Source organism: Accipiter gentilis, chromosome 1, assembly GCF_929443795.1.
Source record: "Accipiter gentilis chromosome 1, bAccGen1.1, whole genome shotgun sequence".
NCBI lineage: Eukaryota > Metazoa > Chordata > Aves > Accipitriformes > Accipitridae > Astur > Astur gentilis.
Window position 1 is genome coordinate 13502235 of NC_064880.1, and position 18234 is coordinate 13520468.

The 18234-nt window shown below is 39.3% G+C and overlaps 1 protein-coding gene across 10 annotated transcripts in view; it reads left to right on the forward strand.

Moving 5' to 3' along the window:
* The window catches only part of AGAP1 (ArfGAP with GTPase domain, ankyrin repeat and PH domain 1), a 390622-nt gene that overhangs the window by 190391 nt on the left and 181997 nt on the right, over window positions 1-18234 (forward strand). For 9 of the 10 annotated variants that reach the window (XM_049800184.1, XM_049800193.1, XM_049800202.1 and 6 more), the window contains 2 exons: window positions 8792-8947; window positions 13842-13934. In XM_049800184.1, coding sequence (XP_049656141.1) covers window positions 8792-8947; window positions 13842-13934 — 249 coding nt within the window. The remainder of the gene's footprint in view (window positions 1-8791; window positions 8948-13841; window positions 13935-18234) is intronic. The other variant, XM_049800170.1, reaches the window with a different exon arrangement.

Below are 18234 nucleotides of genomic sequence, written 5' to 3' on the forward strand. Positions count from 1 at the left end.
GTGTCTTGCCCTTTACAACATCTCTTTTGACGTAATGATGTTTCACTGAAGATTTCCTCCCTGAATCAAAAATGTTATCATTATAGTGCCCTACCACTTGCATTCTCCACAGGAGTGAAGGCCTTCAGAAGTAGTGGTTACACAGATTGCTTCAGATAAGGTGAGATATCTTTCCTTCTCTGGCTGGATCACTCTGGTGATCTAACTCCTGCAAACTCTCCAGATGACTCTGCAGCCAGGAACTTAGGCTTTAGAGAAAAGAAAAGAAAAAAAAAGCGTCACCTTACCCAGTCTAGTCCTTGGCATACCTTGGGGGAAATTTTAAGGCTTAATACCAACAAGGGTTTCTCCACCCAGTAGTTTCAGTTTTCAAACAGTGAAAGACTTGTTTGTGTGTTTGGATGCGTATCTGTACTCATGTCCAGTAGCCCTAGGTGGTGAACATCTAAGAAACATCCCCTTCCAGAAAATGCTCTCAGATATGTCTACACTAATGTACTTACGTGTTTCCAGAGGCCTGTTTCACAGAATGAGATGCTTTCTTATTCCAGTGACAAAATCCACTTGTGTTTGCAGTAGGTACTGTTTCTGTTTTCCTTCTCTGACTTTTTGTTTATAGTGCATGTATGTCAGTCAAGGTGAGAGTTTTACTTGGAAGCCTTTGATAGACAGAGTCAATAACCCTTGGTGCAAGTACTTCACATACATATGTTGGCTTTCAGGGCAGCACAGAAGGCATGCAGAGAATTTTGTTCTCAAATCCGAGGATATAATTCCTGATTCGTGATGGACAGAACTACTGTATACTCTGTCAACAAGAAGGATAGTGCAGTATTGCTTATATTCTGCTAGCAAACAATTAATCTGTCTGATGCGTTGAGAAGTAATTTGGTCAGCAGCTCACCTTCTGTTTTTTCTGAACACTTCAAAAGGTAGACCGAGTTGTTTTCAGAGGAAGAAGTGTCGTTTAGTGTATTGAAGGCCTCAGGACATCTCAGGATAGGTCTTTTTACTTTGGCCATCAACAAGAAGTGCACACCAGGGGAGTAGAGTCCAGTCACTTCTGTATCTAGTGTCCTCCCCATCTCCATATCACCTTCGTTCCTCCCCACCTCTCCACCACTTGTCAATCTTTCTAGGCATGACATGCTTGTAGACCATGTTAAATCTTATTTCAAAATAGCAACAATAGTTCCCCTTATATCACAAAACCACATAGGCATTCGTTTTCCCTAAAGTCATTCTCGTACTGAAGGAGTTGCTTGTCCTTTACATCTGACATCAGGAAGGCATTTTTAAGATATTAACTTAGAAGAATAGTGCCAATATCCAAAAGTTCCAAAGGGCTCTTTTCTCTGCCCAGCCCCTGAATGTGGAGATCATCTTGTTCCAAAAAGCATGAGGCTGCTCAGGTGGGCATCACCTTTGGTGCTCAAGATGCCCTAGAAATCCGTGTGAAGTAGCCCTGTACTGGATAACCTGTTGAGTAGTTACCTGGAGCTGTGCCTATTTTTACATTTACACTATTGTAAAAACATCCAAAAATGCTGTGGCACAACACCTGTAATTGCAGTTTGTGTCAAGGATGTCGGGCCCCTTTTCAGACAAATTGCTGATGTGGAGGTTCCAGCTCGGAGTCCCCAGCAGCATGAGCTTACTGGTGGACTACAGTTTTGAATTTAAAAATGAAAAGATTATTTACTGGTGACTATACTTCCTTGAAATCTGTAGTCTGCATGTATTTTCACACTTGCTGTCTTTCCTGAAATTCAGCTGTTTATGTTCTACTCTGTTATGAGAGGAGATTGAAATGGCACCATGTTTCCATGTCTGCCTGTACAACATGTATTCTGCTGTGACAGAGAGGGACCTTAGACACCACACCTTCCATGCTGAGTTTAAAAATATTACCTGAGTAGTGAGTGCTACCATGTAAAGTCACCTGCAAAATCATTATATGTGTGGACTGCAGCGCAAAGAAATGTGTTTACTGGTCAGCAGTGTCACTCTCCTAGGAGATTTGCATTATACCTGTGAAGGGTATGAAGCTTAACATACGTTTTACTAAACTGCAGCTCAGGTATGGCTAGCACACAAGCTTGCTCCCTACTACCTGCTGCAAATCTGTAAAGATGCATTATTTATGCTTGCACTATGCCTCTGTAAAGTTTTTACTACAATGTGATTGTCTAAATATGTAAATTAAACTATTAAAAGCAAAGTGCAGTCAGCTTAATCATCCATTATTTTACAGTATATGAGACCTGATTATGGATAAGCACTAAATAGTAGGGTACAATTATCTTCTTTATAGTGGGGGTCATTTAGGATGAAATAATCTGTTGTAATACTTTGGGCACTTGAATAAAGAAGAGACTATGTTGCCTAACTAGCTTTTCCTTTTGCTTTCTCATGTAATTGCAAAATGAAAACTAAAAGAGAAATGAAAACAATATTTAATACCATTGCAACATACATTATAATCCTTTTGTATTTACAGGGTTATTTCTAAGTAATCTCTAATACTTATTTCAAATAAGCATTTTATATATATGTGTATGTGTTCCCCTTTGTTCATGCACATTGTTTCACACACAGTACGCATGTATATGGAAGTGCATTCTCCAGGACTCAAATGTCAAAACTCAGTGCATCTGTCAGTGTACTTGTTGCTCCTTTCTTTATCTTCTCAGGACCGTGCTTCTGTTCCTGTGTTAGTTTTTGTTATGCCTGTTGTTACCTTTTCCTTTCTAACATTTTTTAAACTTAAGACTCAGACTTGATCTTCTCTTAGATTTTCCAGTTCATAATGCAGCTTGCTGCCACTGTATTATTGATGCCTATTGTCACAGTTAATTAAATATTATTAGTGATTTCCTTGAGATTACTTTTTTTGAATGTGCCAGCTTAGTTTGTCTTTAGAAGTTGTCTTCAGAGTCTCTTGGTGCTCTTTGGCCCGTCTGTTAGGACGGATCTGGACAGATCTGCTCTTTCTTCTACCTTGCTGTTACAATGAGAAAAGGCAAAAAGCTCCTGAGATGGGCAAGTTCTAATACATCCCAAAGGATGAGGTTAAACTGCTAAATAGGGGAAAATAATACAATTATTACAAGACAGTTTGGTCTTGCTCTGGAGGGCTAAACTTACTGAAATCTCTGGAATCGTTTATCTGGACCTAGGTTTGAAATCTGCTGTCAAATTTGTATTCTACAGCAGCATGCTCAAAGCTTTTTGGCCTTTGCTGAGGCAGCGACTAAACACTTCCCTCCTTGATCTGTCTTCAGATGTGTGGCTGTATATCACCAAAATCCCTTGAATAAATTGGATGCCCACCTATAGTGTTTTCAGATGAAAGACTGAGATAATGTAACTCTCAGGAGAAAAATTGTACACCGGTGGCAAAGAAAAATGTGTCCTGACTAAAGAATTTTCCATGAGGCTTCTGTGTTTCTACAGAAATACGCTTTTCCCTGTTTTCCCTGGCAACAGAAGGTGCAGACACCAAATGCATTCTGTCATAGGGTATGTAATCTGTGCTTTTGATCAAGGCTTGCTTTATTCCAACTGTTCCCAGGCTCCCTGAAGCTCTGGCAATCTCTTGCCTGTTTCAGAAGTAGCACCCGCTGCCTTTGTTTTCTTCTCAAGCAGTGGTTAGAGATGATTTTTCTGGAGGGCATCCTGGTATATCTAGAGAGCAGAAAAAAAAACATTGATTCTGTTTGTATTGGATTACTTGTCAAGAAGAAAAAGTTCAGCTTTATTCTTCCTATGCTTTCATTTAGTGGTTTGGCCTGACATTTGTACTATGTAAGCTCTATGAATCATTTGGTGATACCAGATAATTTATGTAAGATATAAGGTGAATATTTTACCACCTTTGTATAAGTGGCCAATCGGGAACATGCCCCTTGCAAATACGAGGGTAAGTCTAACCTTTTCTTAATGCAGATCACTGCTGAGCTCCTGTCACACCATGTAAATTACTCTCTGGTTTGTTTACTAAGGAAATCTGAAATATGTGAAAGTGTGGGATTTGACTTGATTCAATCCTTTTTCTGCACAGAACTGTGGACATTGTATACAAAGTTTTTGGGGTTTTTTTTGGTGTTTTTTTTTAATGAGATACTGGCAGGAATCTCATTATGGGCTTTAATGCTTTCATTGGCAGTGTCTGCCTTTGAGGTAACTGCATTGAATGGACCTATTTGGTCAAGTTATGCCAGGTTGATAACTTTGAGTTGTTCTTGTCTTGTAACAGTGTAGTGACAATATTTTGCTAAATTTGTGCTTGCTGCCATGACCTTGACTTGTTTACAGCATCAGTCTGTGGCAACAAAGCTAGAAGCCAGTATAGATACTAAAGGTGTACTTTTCTGTAAATGGCGTATTGGCCATTCACACAGGGTGTGTTCTAGAAGTAACATATCCCCAAAATGAAAGACTTTCAGGGTTTTCTCTAGTGGTGTGCTGAAGTTCATTGACTGCCATCATGCTGTATATCTTCCTAGCGGGAAGGAAAGACAATGTTGTACTGTGTATGTCCAGAAGCCAAGCACATTTGCTTGGGCACAACTGCCTTAACGAGGATGGGACAGTCTGTCACCTGAGAAAGCCAAACATGGGTGTATCTGTGAAAATGGTTCTGCTGAGGCTAATAGTTTCCCTATCTACAGTCATTTGATTGACCTCTGTCCCTATTGCCATGACTCTGGTTAGAGCAGTGACTCAGAAATGGCCCTTTATGCTGATGTCTCAGGTATGTCCAAGTCTTGAGAGCAGCTTAGTGGAAAAACTTGATTGTAAAGGTAATGTTAAGCTGTGTGATGTCCCAATGGGTATTAAAGTGCTTATTTGATTGGGTTTGACTGCCACAAATTTGACCAGTTTGTCTACAGTTAGCAAATGTGTTTATATTTGATATATGTTTGGTTACATGTGCTGTAAGGAAGATTGTTCTTCAGATTCACTGACTTGATTTATATGGCTTGGGACAAACTTTAAGTTCTGTGAATATAGTTATTGCCATATGTCCTAAATTCTGTACCTCACTCCAGTGAACTTGTTATTAAATGCTTGCATACCAGTGGCAGGAAGCTTCTCTCTACAATCTTAATATGGTAAAGTCCCTAGACTTCTATTTGGTGTAAGCAAACAACCCAACAGAGACTACTCACCACCTTTGGTTTCCTTCAGGAGTGCATTAAGTTCAGATGTTACCAAGAACATGGATTACAAGTGCTTGTCTGGTTGCATTTTTCATTGCTCCTGCCTGTACAGGCTATAACTTGGAATTCATGGCTGAGCTCCTCCTTGTCAAACCCATTCTCTCCATTGAGGTGTTTCAGAGCAGCTGTATAGTTTTATATATTTGCTAATTATTGGCACTCTCAGTAGGAGTTGGAGCTTGTTTGGTATTGGTAGCCATGCTTTTATTCTGTGGAAACCTTGAAGTTTTCCACTTTTAAGTCTTTTATTGAAATAATTATTTTTTTCCAGCCAGTGGATTTGACATGGCTTATTTTGAACCACCTCAGAATTTTATTTACAAAGTTGGAAATCCAGTGGGGTTAGTATGTGTGAAGAGAAACATTGCCTGCAGGACTTGCCTTATAGAAGCTGTCTGTATAGGAACGTTTGTCTTTGGGGACTAGAATGCCCAGCGTGTAAGTGGTTTCCTTTAAGAGTTACTTACTCCTGGAAAATAAATCACTTAAAAATCCAGGAGACAGTGCCTCACTGCAAAAAGTATAAAATGATGCTATAAGATGACGAAAGATTAAAAGGTAACATTTTAGGGACTCCTTTATGTACGTGGTCTGGGAAATAGGTATTTAGGGTAGAAATCTGTTAATTTTAGTTTAAAGAAAAAACAGGTGGCAGTGCATAGTTATCAAGTTGATTGATATTATGAAATAACATAGCTGCATCCTTTTATTTTCAACAGCTTGTGGTTCAAATCCTGTCATCAGTGTACATCATCTGAATCTTTCCTTCTTGCCTTTTTCCTCTCCTTTCTGTAGAAGAGGCTTCTTCTAAGTGTTTAGAGGCATAACCCCATTGTGATCTTTCTTTTCCCCACCATCTTCATCACTTACTGTCATCTTTTTTTTCTCTTTGGGTGAGCCTTGCAGCTGCATAGTTTTAATCTTAAATGCATTCAGTGCCATTTCCCATTAACAGGGAAGATTTCCTTCTCCCTCATTTTCCCTGCCCCAGTTTGGTCCAGTCATGGCAGAGTGGACAGTAGGCCCTCACCACTCTAGTCTGAAAGCCATTCCTTGACACCAGCATCTTTGGTCTCCTTCCCTAATGCTGTTTTACAGTTGGTGAGTGTTCAGTTGTTCTCCTCCTATACCTTCTTTTGTCAGCCACATTTGAAGGCTTCCATACCACCCTCCTCATCTGTGACATGTCCAGTGGTTTGAGTACTCATTTTAAAAGTCTTTGGCTGTTTGAACTTCGGCAAACTTTTGGCGATCACTTTGAGTGTCCTAGGTACATGGTTTTTCATGACTATTTTTCATGCAAGAGTCTTTCCTGTGTTTCTTTGGAGAGGTAATCTCTGACCTCCACAGGCTCAGTGTGTCTTCATGCAGGCCATTTACTCTCCTGTATGTTTGGTGTCTAACTTGGTGTCTTGGCAAGATGCCATAGAGAAAGCGAATGCAGGGTAAATTGAGGTCCCTTCTTCCCTGGTTGTCCTGCTCATCTGTCTGGTGTTACCATTCTCTGTTAGGACACTAAAAATTATAATTTCGGCTCTCGTTCTTTCATCTCCTTTGTTTTATACACTTGGGCTGTCTCCAAATTCTACTTGCTACCTCTTCTCGGCACTTGAAAATGTTGTAGAAAAACTCTCTCAAGATCCTCTGTCACTTTCAGTACCCTTACCTCTGGCTTCCTGACAGCCATGTGCTTCGCCAGTTCAGTCAGAATGAAGGGAAGATGAAATTTAATGTCCTTTTATATCTATCTATTTATCTATCTATCTTTTTAATTCTGTTTTTTTTTTAAAGAGGGGAAGAGGAGAACTTTCTCCATGAAAAAGCTCATTTGCTGTATTGTCAGTCCTATTTTGTCACACAGAAATGAGCTGAGGAACATGTTGTTATTTACAGAGAAACAGTGACTTTCAGAAGTTGTGTTCCTGCATTTCTGTCTGCATTCATTGGCCTTTCAGCCTAAATATGAGCTGATTGTCTCATGCCTCTTACTTTTTACCCTTTGCTTCTTGAAATTTAAAAAAAAAAAAAAAAAAGGCAATTTGGAAGAGCTGGAAGAATCAGAAGAGGACTTGAAATCATTAAAAGAGACTTCACTTCAGCTGTATGATACAAAAGGTTGCCTCCTGCTTGGTTCTCCTTCAGAAGTTTCATGATGACTGCTTGCAACTTGAGAACCTGGTCTGTACGCTGACCTCCAAGGAGTATGTGAGAAGTCCCGTCATGCTGCTGGTGCCTCCCCAGAGGAGTGCCTTGCCTGTATGGCAGCTTCGTGCACGTGTAAGAACAGTCACTAGCGTAGGAGCGACACTGAAGAGTTGACATTGGAGTGCCTGCTTTTCCTTTTGAGCAACTTTACCTGGTGAATTCCTACCTACAGCAATTAAGATGAGACCACATAACGGCTTAAGTGTCATGGGAGAATCCTTCTCAGGCATCCTGGAAATACCCTCTTACTTTCTTTCCTCGCTTCTTTTAGGAAACTTGGCTGCTTTAAAGATGTTCTTTTGCCCTTTTGTGTGCATCACAGACCTTTCTTTCCCCCCTCATAAGTTACAAGTGAGTTGTTGTCCAGACCCTTCAACCACTGCTGCTGTTCTGGTGAGCTTTTCATCAACACCGTGCAGAATTTTCCACCTTGGCCCTGCTCCAGTTGTCCATCAGCATATACAGTATATTCTCAGAGGCTATACTTGTATCTGATAGGAAAAAAAAAATATCTGTCCTTTTGTCTTTCCAGACTACTTCCACATCCTTTTAAATGATGTTTTTAGTACTCATTTATGTTATGTGTAATAATTAAAAAAAAAAAAAGAAAAATATCAAGACTTTGTTCTTAATCACCTTTTGGTCCTTTCAGTTCTGCCTGGTTTCCTCACCTTCCTGCTATTAGTAACTTGTTACCTCAATTCATTAGTTGCTTTATAGGCTAAGTGACTGCTTTATTTCTTTCAAGACTATAATGTAACTTCACATTTTTGGCTACTTTGAATAAATTGGAATGTCTTCCTTTAAAGTTTTGTATCTCTGTACCAATGCCTTCAGCAAATGTGTTGGGAACTATCTATCACCATAGTAGCCATTTTACAACGCTGCATTATTTTCATTTTCTTGATTAGCTCTCAGTGAACTGACGTCTCCAGACTAGGATTAAGTCCAGCTATGCAGTTCTATGGCACTAGGTATTTTTATTTAGGTGTGAGGCAGAATTTGGTTTAGCAATTTTGAAGTAGAAAAACAGAATTTACAGACTTTGCCCAATGTTTTGCTTACTCATACACTAGTAAAACAAATGAAACTGTTTATATCCAGTTAAGGTTATATTGTATAGAATGAAAATGTGCCTGCCATATCAACAGAACAATCTAAGTTTTCAAAAAATAATGGCAGGGAAAATATTTAAGGGCTTGGAATAGGAATGTGTGGAAAAGTGGCAGTAGGGCAGTCCCGCTGTGTTCCTGAGCCTAGGCTGCTGTTCTTGCATATCAGGACTAAATAAGATACAGCTGTGGATTGTAATTTCTTGAAAGCAGTGTATCACTGTTTAAAACTAACTTTAATCCTTGCAGACCAGTAATGGAGGAGGGAGTTTAAGTGATTATTCCTCCTCTGTCCCATCAACTCCAAGCACCAGCCAGAAGGAGCTACGGATTGATGTTCCTCCCACTGCCAACACACCAACTCCTGTCCGTAAACAGTCCAAGCGCCGATCCAACCTCTTCACGGTGAGTGAGCCAAGGAAGAGACTATTGCTGTATTTTACATAGTGCTCTGTGATGATGGCCTGAATTTCAACCCTGTTGAGTTGAGCTGGTCTAATCCAGACAGGAATGTTGAGATGGATCTGTAGGCTCAAAATCAAAAACATCCTAGAATTACCATGGGGTGGTTCTGTTGGAGGACTTAAGAGAAACTAAATACAGTGAAGTTCTCCTCTTGGGAATTGCAGTGAAACAAGTGAATCCACAGTTGAATTCTGGAGCCTTTTTCCAACTTTAATTCTCAGGCCTGTCTAGATTCCCTGGTTTGGCAGTAATCAAAGAGGAAAGCTGGGCCTCTTCTCCACAATCCTGCCCTTACACTGAATAATGCTGCTGATGCAGGGCTCCCTTGTGAGGTCTCCTGTGTTTGTAGAGAGGTCTCAGGTTTACCATGGGAATACCATGCGATACTGCAAAATAACTACCCCATGCTGCTTTTATTACTATACAGTCTCAACTCACTTTTCCAGGGCTAAGAGAGATGATGGAGATTAAAATGACTTTTTTTCTTCCCAAACCATCTGGGGTTTGCTTCATTGAGAGGCAAAAAAAATGTACTAAATAGAAGGCTTGACTGGTCCAATATGATAGATCTTTGTATGCAGAAGTAGTTTGGGAGATGATAATGAAGCCTTGAGTGATTTCCATAGTTTAGTAGTCTTACTGAAAGCTTAGGGATTGTATTGCCTGGCTAATTGTGGTTTTGTAAGCAGTTTTTTGACACCTAACATGCTTTATAGCAAAACCAGAATCTCTGTGGGCTCACATGTAAGTCCCTTGGTGATGGTAGCTACATGTTAGTTGCGTTTAGAAAGCCATGACTTCCTTGTCATCGTAAAGAGTTTGTATTTTTTTATTCCAAAGGTGATGTCATGTTCACTTCCTAAAGCTAGCTCCCTCCTTGGTTGTATCCAGGGAACCGCATACAAAAGTGGTAAAACCATTTCCTTATACTGTAAACAAAATCTGATCTCTCAGCCTTTAGCAAGTAGAAAGTTTTGTTATCTTTTTGGAGCGCTGAGTGACCGCACAGAGTCACAGGGATTGTATTTCATGTGTCCATCCCAACAGTGATAATTTTGATTTCACATGAGATTTTTAAACTCCTACAAAGGAATGAAAATCATGCATTGGTGCTTAGGCACAAATGTCTAGGTGCAAAACAATAAAATGTGCAAAAATGAGTGGCATGTGAAAAAGGATCCAATTTTGATGCTGGTATTTTATAGCAATCGTGCAGATTTCCTCCTGTTGGTGAGAATACTCACTGCCATTTGGGCATATTCAGGAGTTACCAACCCCACTAGATGTCAGTGTCAGCCCAGAAACTGCCAGCAGATTAATACCTCTGGAAATGGAGCTGAGACACTACAGCATCCCTCAAAAGCATTCGCCGACCATTTCTGGTCTGAAGGATGCATAAAATGCCATAAGGGCTGTATAGATGTTGTTGACATTTGGGAAACTGGGGTTGTTTTAAATTAGAGTAAGTGTAAATTTGAGAAAGTGAATAGAGAAAAATATACCCATCTATGATTGCAGAAAGGGTTTGAGAAGAACGTTAAGTCAGCTGCATTTGCTGTAAACAAATAGACTAAAGCTCTGGTTTGTGATAATTAATAGCATAGTGAGAACCAAATTTACTAAGGTGAGAGGATGTTAATGGTTGTCTTAATGTCTAATAACTGGGGGAAAATTGGGGGGAGAACAAGTCCTATGGGAAAAAATAACAATAATTTGACTTTTCAGAATTAGCTTTGTCTTTTAAGCTCTGGGCATATTGAATGTTGTGTAATGAGTTGCCCTGTAATCCATGTCCTGAAGTACTTAACACTGACCCTGCTGTAACTCAGGTTTTATGCCATATCAGCCAAGTTACAACCTGGAATTATTTAATTGAATAAAAATATGACCACTATTTTCTGTCTAGTTATGAACAGAGTATGTAATCAAAATATTTTACTGTTTAGGTCTGGGTTTCTTGCTGTGCTTCTTTCCTAGCCTGTTACTTGCTTATGCCTTCATCACTTACAGAATCAAATATATTTCTGTTTAATTGCAAATTGCCCCTTGTTATCTAGCATAGGTAATATGTGTAATTTCCTACACGAAGAGCTTTTTGTGTTGGAAGAAAATTGGGTTAAGTAGAAAACGGGTAACAATTTTTCTTAAAATGCTTACAGCTTTTGAGTTGTTCATGTTTAAGTGTATTAAATGCAGTATCTGATCTTTTTGACTTTGAATATTAATATTTGCTGTAGAGCCATTGTTGCAATAGCTGACTTTCTACTTAAGTGATAAAATAGATCAAATATTAGCAAAAGGGTAAATGTCCTTTGTTTTGTGCACTGTATTAATAGGGACAACTAAATAATATTGTGTAGCGCAGGTGGGGATTTAAGATGCATATGAGGTCCACTTCAGCAAAGAACTGATTGTAACTGTGTGTCCAATCCCATATGGGGCAAATGAACTTCTGGTACAGTAAGATGCATCTTCTTTCCCATGTTCAGTATTACCTATCTTGCATCTTTGCAGAATTGCAAGCAAGACTTTTTTAAAAGTTTAAATGAACTCTTTGTCTCAGTATCTACTATTAGAGATCAGATTTCTTACTTTTGGGGCTCTCTGGACTGCTGATACTGGATTCTGGTTGTGCCCAAACTCAGGCGCTGCATCCCTCTGGGACTAAATCTTATTTCACAGACGTAACTTGGGTAAGGTTTTATGCTGACATCAATCTGCGTATGACTTCTACTGCAAAGGGGAAATGAATCAAATGATATTCATGCAGGCATTTTAATTTTTTTGGACTTTTTCTGGTTTGCTTGAATGAAGTTTTAAATAAAACCACTTAATGTGTAGATGTGACATCAGGAGAAGTCCTAGCAAATGTTGATCCACTCGAATGTTGATTCGAGTCTATTTTACACTATAGGATGTAAGATGCATTGTGTGTGTCATAGGTACAAAAGCGTAAAAGATCAGAATATATCTATTTCACTGCATGATTTGTCGTTATAAATAGCAGAGCCCACTAAGATTCTCCCTTTGAAAATTTTATGTATCCTGTGATTATAAGCAGCTAGAATAGAATTTGCCTAACAGAAATTCCTATGTTTCTATGCTTTTGGCATTTGACAATATTTTTGCATATAGATATTTCTCTTCTATGTGCAATGTATTATTTCCAGATGCAGTTACTTTTACGGAATGGAAGACATGGTGATTTAAAAATAAAAATGAAAAATAGTGCATAGATATTTAGCTTGCTTTCAGAGGCAGGATCCTTTCTTTAAAAAAGTCAAGTAAAAAAGAAACATTCAAGTTGACAACTTCCCTCCCAAGGATTTGGCTACCTTCACTGACTTTCTTTAAAATGTCACTTACGGGCACTTTGCGCCATTGAAGCATTGTTTTGCCTTGTATTATTGGGAAGTGGCACTTTCAGATTCAGAAATCTGTCTTGAAGGACGAGGAACAATAGTTATCCTGAACATTGGATTTCATCCCTCCCACTTGTTTTGCTTGCTTTCATTTATTCTTTGTTTAATTCCTCGGCACGTCATTCCATTGCCCCGAACCATAGTAACTAGTGATAGGAGCCTGTTCCCGGTGGAGCGGGGAAAGCAGCATGGGATCCCTGCTGGGTAAATGTGTTGCTTAGAATGGTGTTACTTGAAGTCCTCCTCCGTGGGTTTTCTCCCTCCCCTTCCTTCCTCTTGCACCCGAAGGCAACTGCTTTGGGGATTTTTTTCTTCCTTCCACCCCTTCATATAATATGGAAAATGGGTATTAGCTGTCCACGATCCTAATTGTTCTCCTAATTTCACTGTCTTTCAAACATCTCTTACGGCTGAAAATGAAAAGCAGGATCTTGTGTCGCTCTGGTTTTCATTAACTTCCCATTGTGATACTGGACATTGCAAATGTATGCGTTTCATATATCATCTCTGATTTGAAAAGCACATGAAAATGTTTTCCCATTTTCGATATTGTGTGAGTAATGTTCCTATTGAAAAGTAATGGAGTGAAGTTGTCACTTGTCAGTTCAGTTATTAAGGAGGATGATTCTCAGGTCTTCTTTTTGTAATAAAATAAATCTGTCAAAATCATTACGGTCGTGCATTCTTTCACAATAATGGACTGGAATCTGAATAACTTCTTAAAATTCCTATATAACTTTATAAAGTCATGAAGCAAGCACTGTGAGCTTACTCCTAGGGCAGTTCTAGTGTTATAGAAAGCCAAGATGAGACAATTCAGGATTTAAACATTGGTTAAATTTTCCTCATGCTGATTTTTCTTCATTGTGTTCAGATAACTTTTTTCAGCATCAATCACTAGCTTTTCTTTCAATTCCAACTTTCTAACCATCCAAAAGTAGGGAAAAAAAAAAAAAAAAGGTCAATATGATCAAAACCAGCATCATAAAATCACATTTCTAAGTAGTTGATAACATTTCTAAAAACCACACAGATATAAGTAAGTTTATGCATGTATATATCAGATTTTTTCAATGGGAAGCTGGAACCTTCATTCCTCTTTGGAGCCACTATTGGAAACTTCAGAAACGTGTCCTCTGATCTGCTGTGTCTTCAGGCAGTGAAACTGTAATTCTTTAAACCCAAATGCCATTTCAAACAAGTGGATGGTTGGAAATTACAGGCAGTATTTTAGCATTCATATTTTGGGACAGTTGTGTACTTTTGTAGATTCTAAGTCTCGGCCTTTGGGTCTATATTTATGTGTCAAAATACTTTTTTAAATTGCTTTAAAAAAGAAAAATTAAAAAAAACGTGTTCTCTGTGTGAACCGCTATGTTTAATGGAGCCCAAACTTTCTTTTTGCTCTACAGTCTCGGAAAGGGAGTGACCCAGACAAAGAGAAGAAGGTCCTGGAGAGCAGAACAGATAGCATTGGAAGCGGTCGCGCAATCCCAATTAAACAGGTATGCCGAAATACTTTTTTTTTTTTTTTTTTTTTTTTTTTTTTTTTTTTTTTTTTCCTTTCCATAGTTGGAGACACACCTCGGGTCTTAAGCACTCTGATGGCAGGCCCATGCGCCAAGACGCGTTTGATGTGCTCCGGTGATGAATGTGGAAGTCACTCACTTGACATCAATTAGGAGAGGTTCCTATGTGTATTAAAATAGGATCATTAGAATAAGAAGAGGGAAAATGTGACAACAGGCCTAATGAAGTGCAGTCTGCCGGCCTGCATATGGAGCGGGTTTCTAGGCTGTGCTGGCTTCAAAGCTGCCTTTGTAGAGGGGGCTTTGATTGGGCCGTGTGCTGCCAGTCGGCAGGGTAAATCAGATCGCTCTACAAGAGCCCCTTGTGATCGCAGAAATAGCCTGATGTGGCCCTAATTTGCTACTGCAGACGGACATCTGAACACAGTTTCAGGCTGGTTTGTAACAACGAGGCAATTAGTTGTGATAATCATAGCCGGTGTGTCAGCTGTGCGTTCTTGTTTGTAATTTGCTAATGAAGGAATTGTAACTTTGATTAGGTTCAGTTTCATTTAGACCTTATTATATAAGAGAACGTTTACAGCTGTAATGTGTGGCCTTAATTAAACTTCCTCATTACACAACAGGACTTGAATTCAAGGATTTGTTTTGGTCTGTTTTACTAGCCTAGATGCACTTTCATTAGCCTGGAAACTCAATGCTAAATTGTAGCTGTGAACACTCCTTTGAAAAGCAAAAGCAATGCAGGCATCTGATGCGAAGTATTTGGGTGAATGAGATCATTTACTTTCTCAAATTAAATTACACTGAATTCACACAGTTAAGAACACCACGCTAAGCACTTGTACGGGATGCTTACAAATAGTTTCTGTGGTAGTTTTGGCAAGCATTTACTTCTCTCTGAGTTACTTTGCTGGAGATAGCAAAATTGCCGAGTGAAAGGAGCATATTTTCTTCCCACATGGTTGTTTCCAGTTTCTTTTGGTGGCTTTCCTACCCTCTGGAGGGTCACTTGCCTTTTCTAATCCTTCCTCAGTCCATGCTTCATCTTACCAGGTAGCCCTGGGTCTCCTGTTTGGGGGTGGGTTTTTTGTGCTTTGGGAGGTTCGTGGGTTTGTTGTTTGGTTTGGGTTTTTTTCTTTTTGGAAGTAGGGGCAAAGATGGTGTTTGTACCATTAACTGTTTGCAGTGATTTTCTTTCTTAAAGGCAGTTAAAAAGACCTTTTGGGACCATCAGGCAGCAAAAGTGCTGTCGTGTCTGTGAATCTCTAGTAGACAAATTTTAATCAAACACACTGCAATTCAGAAGAGCAGTTTGAAATCAGATAAGCTCAGGATTTGGCTTTGCATTCAGTGGAGGAGATTCCAGGCATTTAAAACAAGCTAGAATTTTTTTCTACAGCTTTTGTGTGGTACGAGATGGGTTAGACCGGCTGGAATTCTTTTTGGGTAATGCTAATTAAACAAAAGTGTCTGTGAATGCAGCTGAGAATGAAAAATGGAGGAATATACTTTTCAATATTTATTCAAGGCATACATACTGTTCTTTTCTAAAATGCTGTTGTATGAAATTAATTTGATTAAAAATGCACTTGTAGGAAGAGTCTTGTAAGATAAGCATTTTAAGTGTGATTGCCCTATACCATGTGGTAATGAAATATCCCCTACAGTCTCTTGAATTTCTGTATTGAAAATTTCTCCCTGCACCCCCTACTTGTATACTGAGTATGACCAATCTTTTGGGAATGTGTACTTTTTGTTATTAATCGCAATTATGGTAATTTCCTTTTGTCACGTACGAGTAATTATCAGCCAATATTTGAGCATGTCTGTAGTCAGCAGATACATTCTATTCATCGGGGTTTTGGAATGGTGCTAGAAAAAGGGAGGCTGAATGGCATGCAGTGCTGTAGGATGGCTGCTGTCAGTGGTATTTCACATCATACTTACATGTGAAGAGAATGGATTTTGGAGTTCGTAGGTTTTCTAGGTTATAGTCTGCAGGGTGTAGGAGACCAGTGCCACCTAGCCACTGAAGCAAAAGAAGATGGAGTAGGAAAAAAATGCTTTTTTTGATGTGGAAACACTTAATTAAAAATTGAAACACAGTATGTATTCATACTGATGATGTTTCATTACAGTTTAAAAATGTACATTAGTTTGAAGTGGTCTTTGATTACGACCTACACTATTTCAAGCAGAAATGGCTCCTGAAGTTTGACCAGGGGATAGCTTTTTTGACTAGCCACTATTTAGATGGAGACTTCCTATCAGTAGAGGTGGCAGCAAGTTAAATTGCTGATACGACTGTGTTCTTGGTGGGCTCTACAGGTGCCAGATTCTTGGAGATTTCTTTGAGGCAGTAGAAATTCCTGCTGGTGTCTCTTATTTTATGCATTAACTGTGACTAAGACAGGGGGATGTGAAAAGGAACTTTTTGACCTAAAAATGTTAGTGTGTCATGCTACTGTGCTTCTGATGAGAAGCCCCTTCCATCATGGTATGCTTCTGTGACAGACGGTCAGGGAATAGCAAGAGGAGTCTGTTTTTAGGAAGTTGGATGCAGATTGTAGTATTCACAGTATTGCTGTGGGAGAGCTATCTTATTATATCCTTAAAAACCTCTTCCTTTTAATCTTTTTGTCACCATGTTTTCCACTGTTTGTCCTTCTAGCCTGAAAGTCACTTTGCACTACCCTGTGCTGGTATCATGAGTAATGTTAAATGTCCTCTGACTTTTTTAAGCTGCTGTTGAGCAAAATGCCTTTGCCAGCTTCTTGCACATACTCTTTCTTCTATTATGTCTTTGGGACATCATCAAAAGCATGTAGTGACCAGGCCCTTTTAATATCTGTTGTCAGTACTTTGTTTTATTCTTGGTAGGTTCTTACTCTATATGCATGCCAGCAATACTTTACACGGACTGCTGGCAAGGCTGTGCTTCTTCTGGTGCAAGGCAGAAGTCCAAGCTCATACGTGCAGATCAGTGCTTCAGTTGTGTTGGTTGAGCTTCTTAGCAGATTTATTCCCACCCCCCCCCCCCCCCCCCCACCCCCCAACAAAAAAAAAAGTTATGGTTGAAACTCAAATATGACAGATTTTGTGTTCTCAATTCACTGCTACTTGAAGAAAATGTAATTACAAAAAGCGAATAGATAAAAGAGAAGTCCTACTATTCAGATGTTGAAATCAATGGCTTGGTTATCCCGTATATTTTGTGGTGCCTGTGGCTTGGTATTTACCCAGGGTCTCCCAAAAATCTGAAATAGTATTTCCCAACTTTTAAAAAAAAAAACACAAAAAAACCCAACCAAAAAAAACCCCAAACCAAAAAACCCCACCAAAACCAACAACACCCCCCACTCCCCCCAAAAGAAAAAACCCTACCAAACCCCACAAAACAACAACAACAAAACCAAAACAAGTTAATTGGAGATCGGAAATGTTCTGGTTTTGAGAAAAAATGCAATCTCTTCCAGCACTAGAGGGGCAGGTGAAAGAGGGGAGGAAGAGCTGGTATTAGTCAAGTATGTTTGTGTGTGGTGGGCAGAACACAGAAAAAATGTATGAAAAAAAACCAGCTCTCTAGGAAATGTAGAAAATGTGATGAAGAAGAGTTTGTCATTCATCTCAACTACAATTTTTTTCATAGATCAGGTCTGTACTGGAGCTGTTGAACCAACATAGCTATGGTTGATGTCTGTCATCAAAGTGATGCTTTTGTGTATTTGGAGACAGTTTAAACTGGTAGAGGAGTGGGTTTTTTGCAGGGGCATTTAATTTCTCTCCTGATTTCTCTCTAAATGCACATACACATCTTGTGAAGTGAGCTGTTCTGGCATAGAGAGTTGCTTATAATTCTGTATTACAGCCTTTCTGGGACACAGATACCAACCCGCACAGCTACTAGGGTTTTAGTGTGGGTTTTGGTCAAGAGAAGCCAAGAGTTGCAACCTGCTCCTGAGTTCCTGTTCTTGGTCCCTGTATCCCTGGGAGTTTGGGGGAAATAGGTAAAATTGTAAATGGCATATTTCCTTCCAAGGAACCACCTCGCTCCTTCAGGGCTTTATCCTTAAAGCAATCTGGTCGAAAAGAGTTAATGTTCTTATTCTTTCTGTCCTTTCTAAATGTTAAAATTCACTTTTCACTGCAGTGCTAAATATGGTTTTATTGGGTTAAGTCATATAAAACTGTTCTGATAAAGCTTCTTGCTCCCAGCAGAAACCCAAAACGTAGGCAATGAAAAGCAGGTGTGTTTTTAAAATGTGGCTGCTAA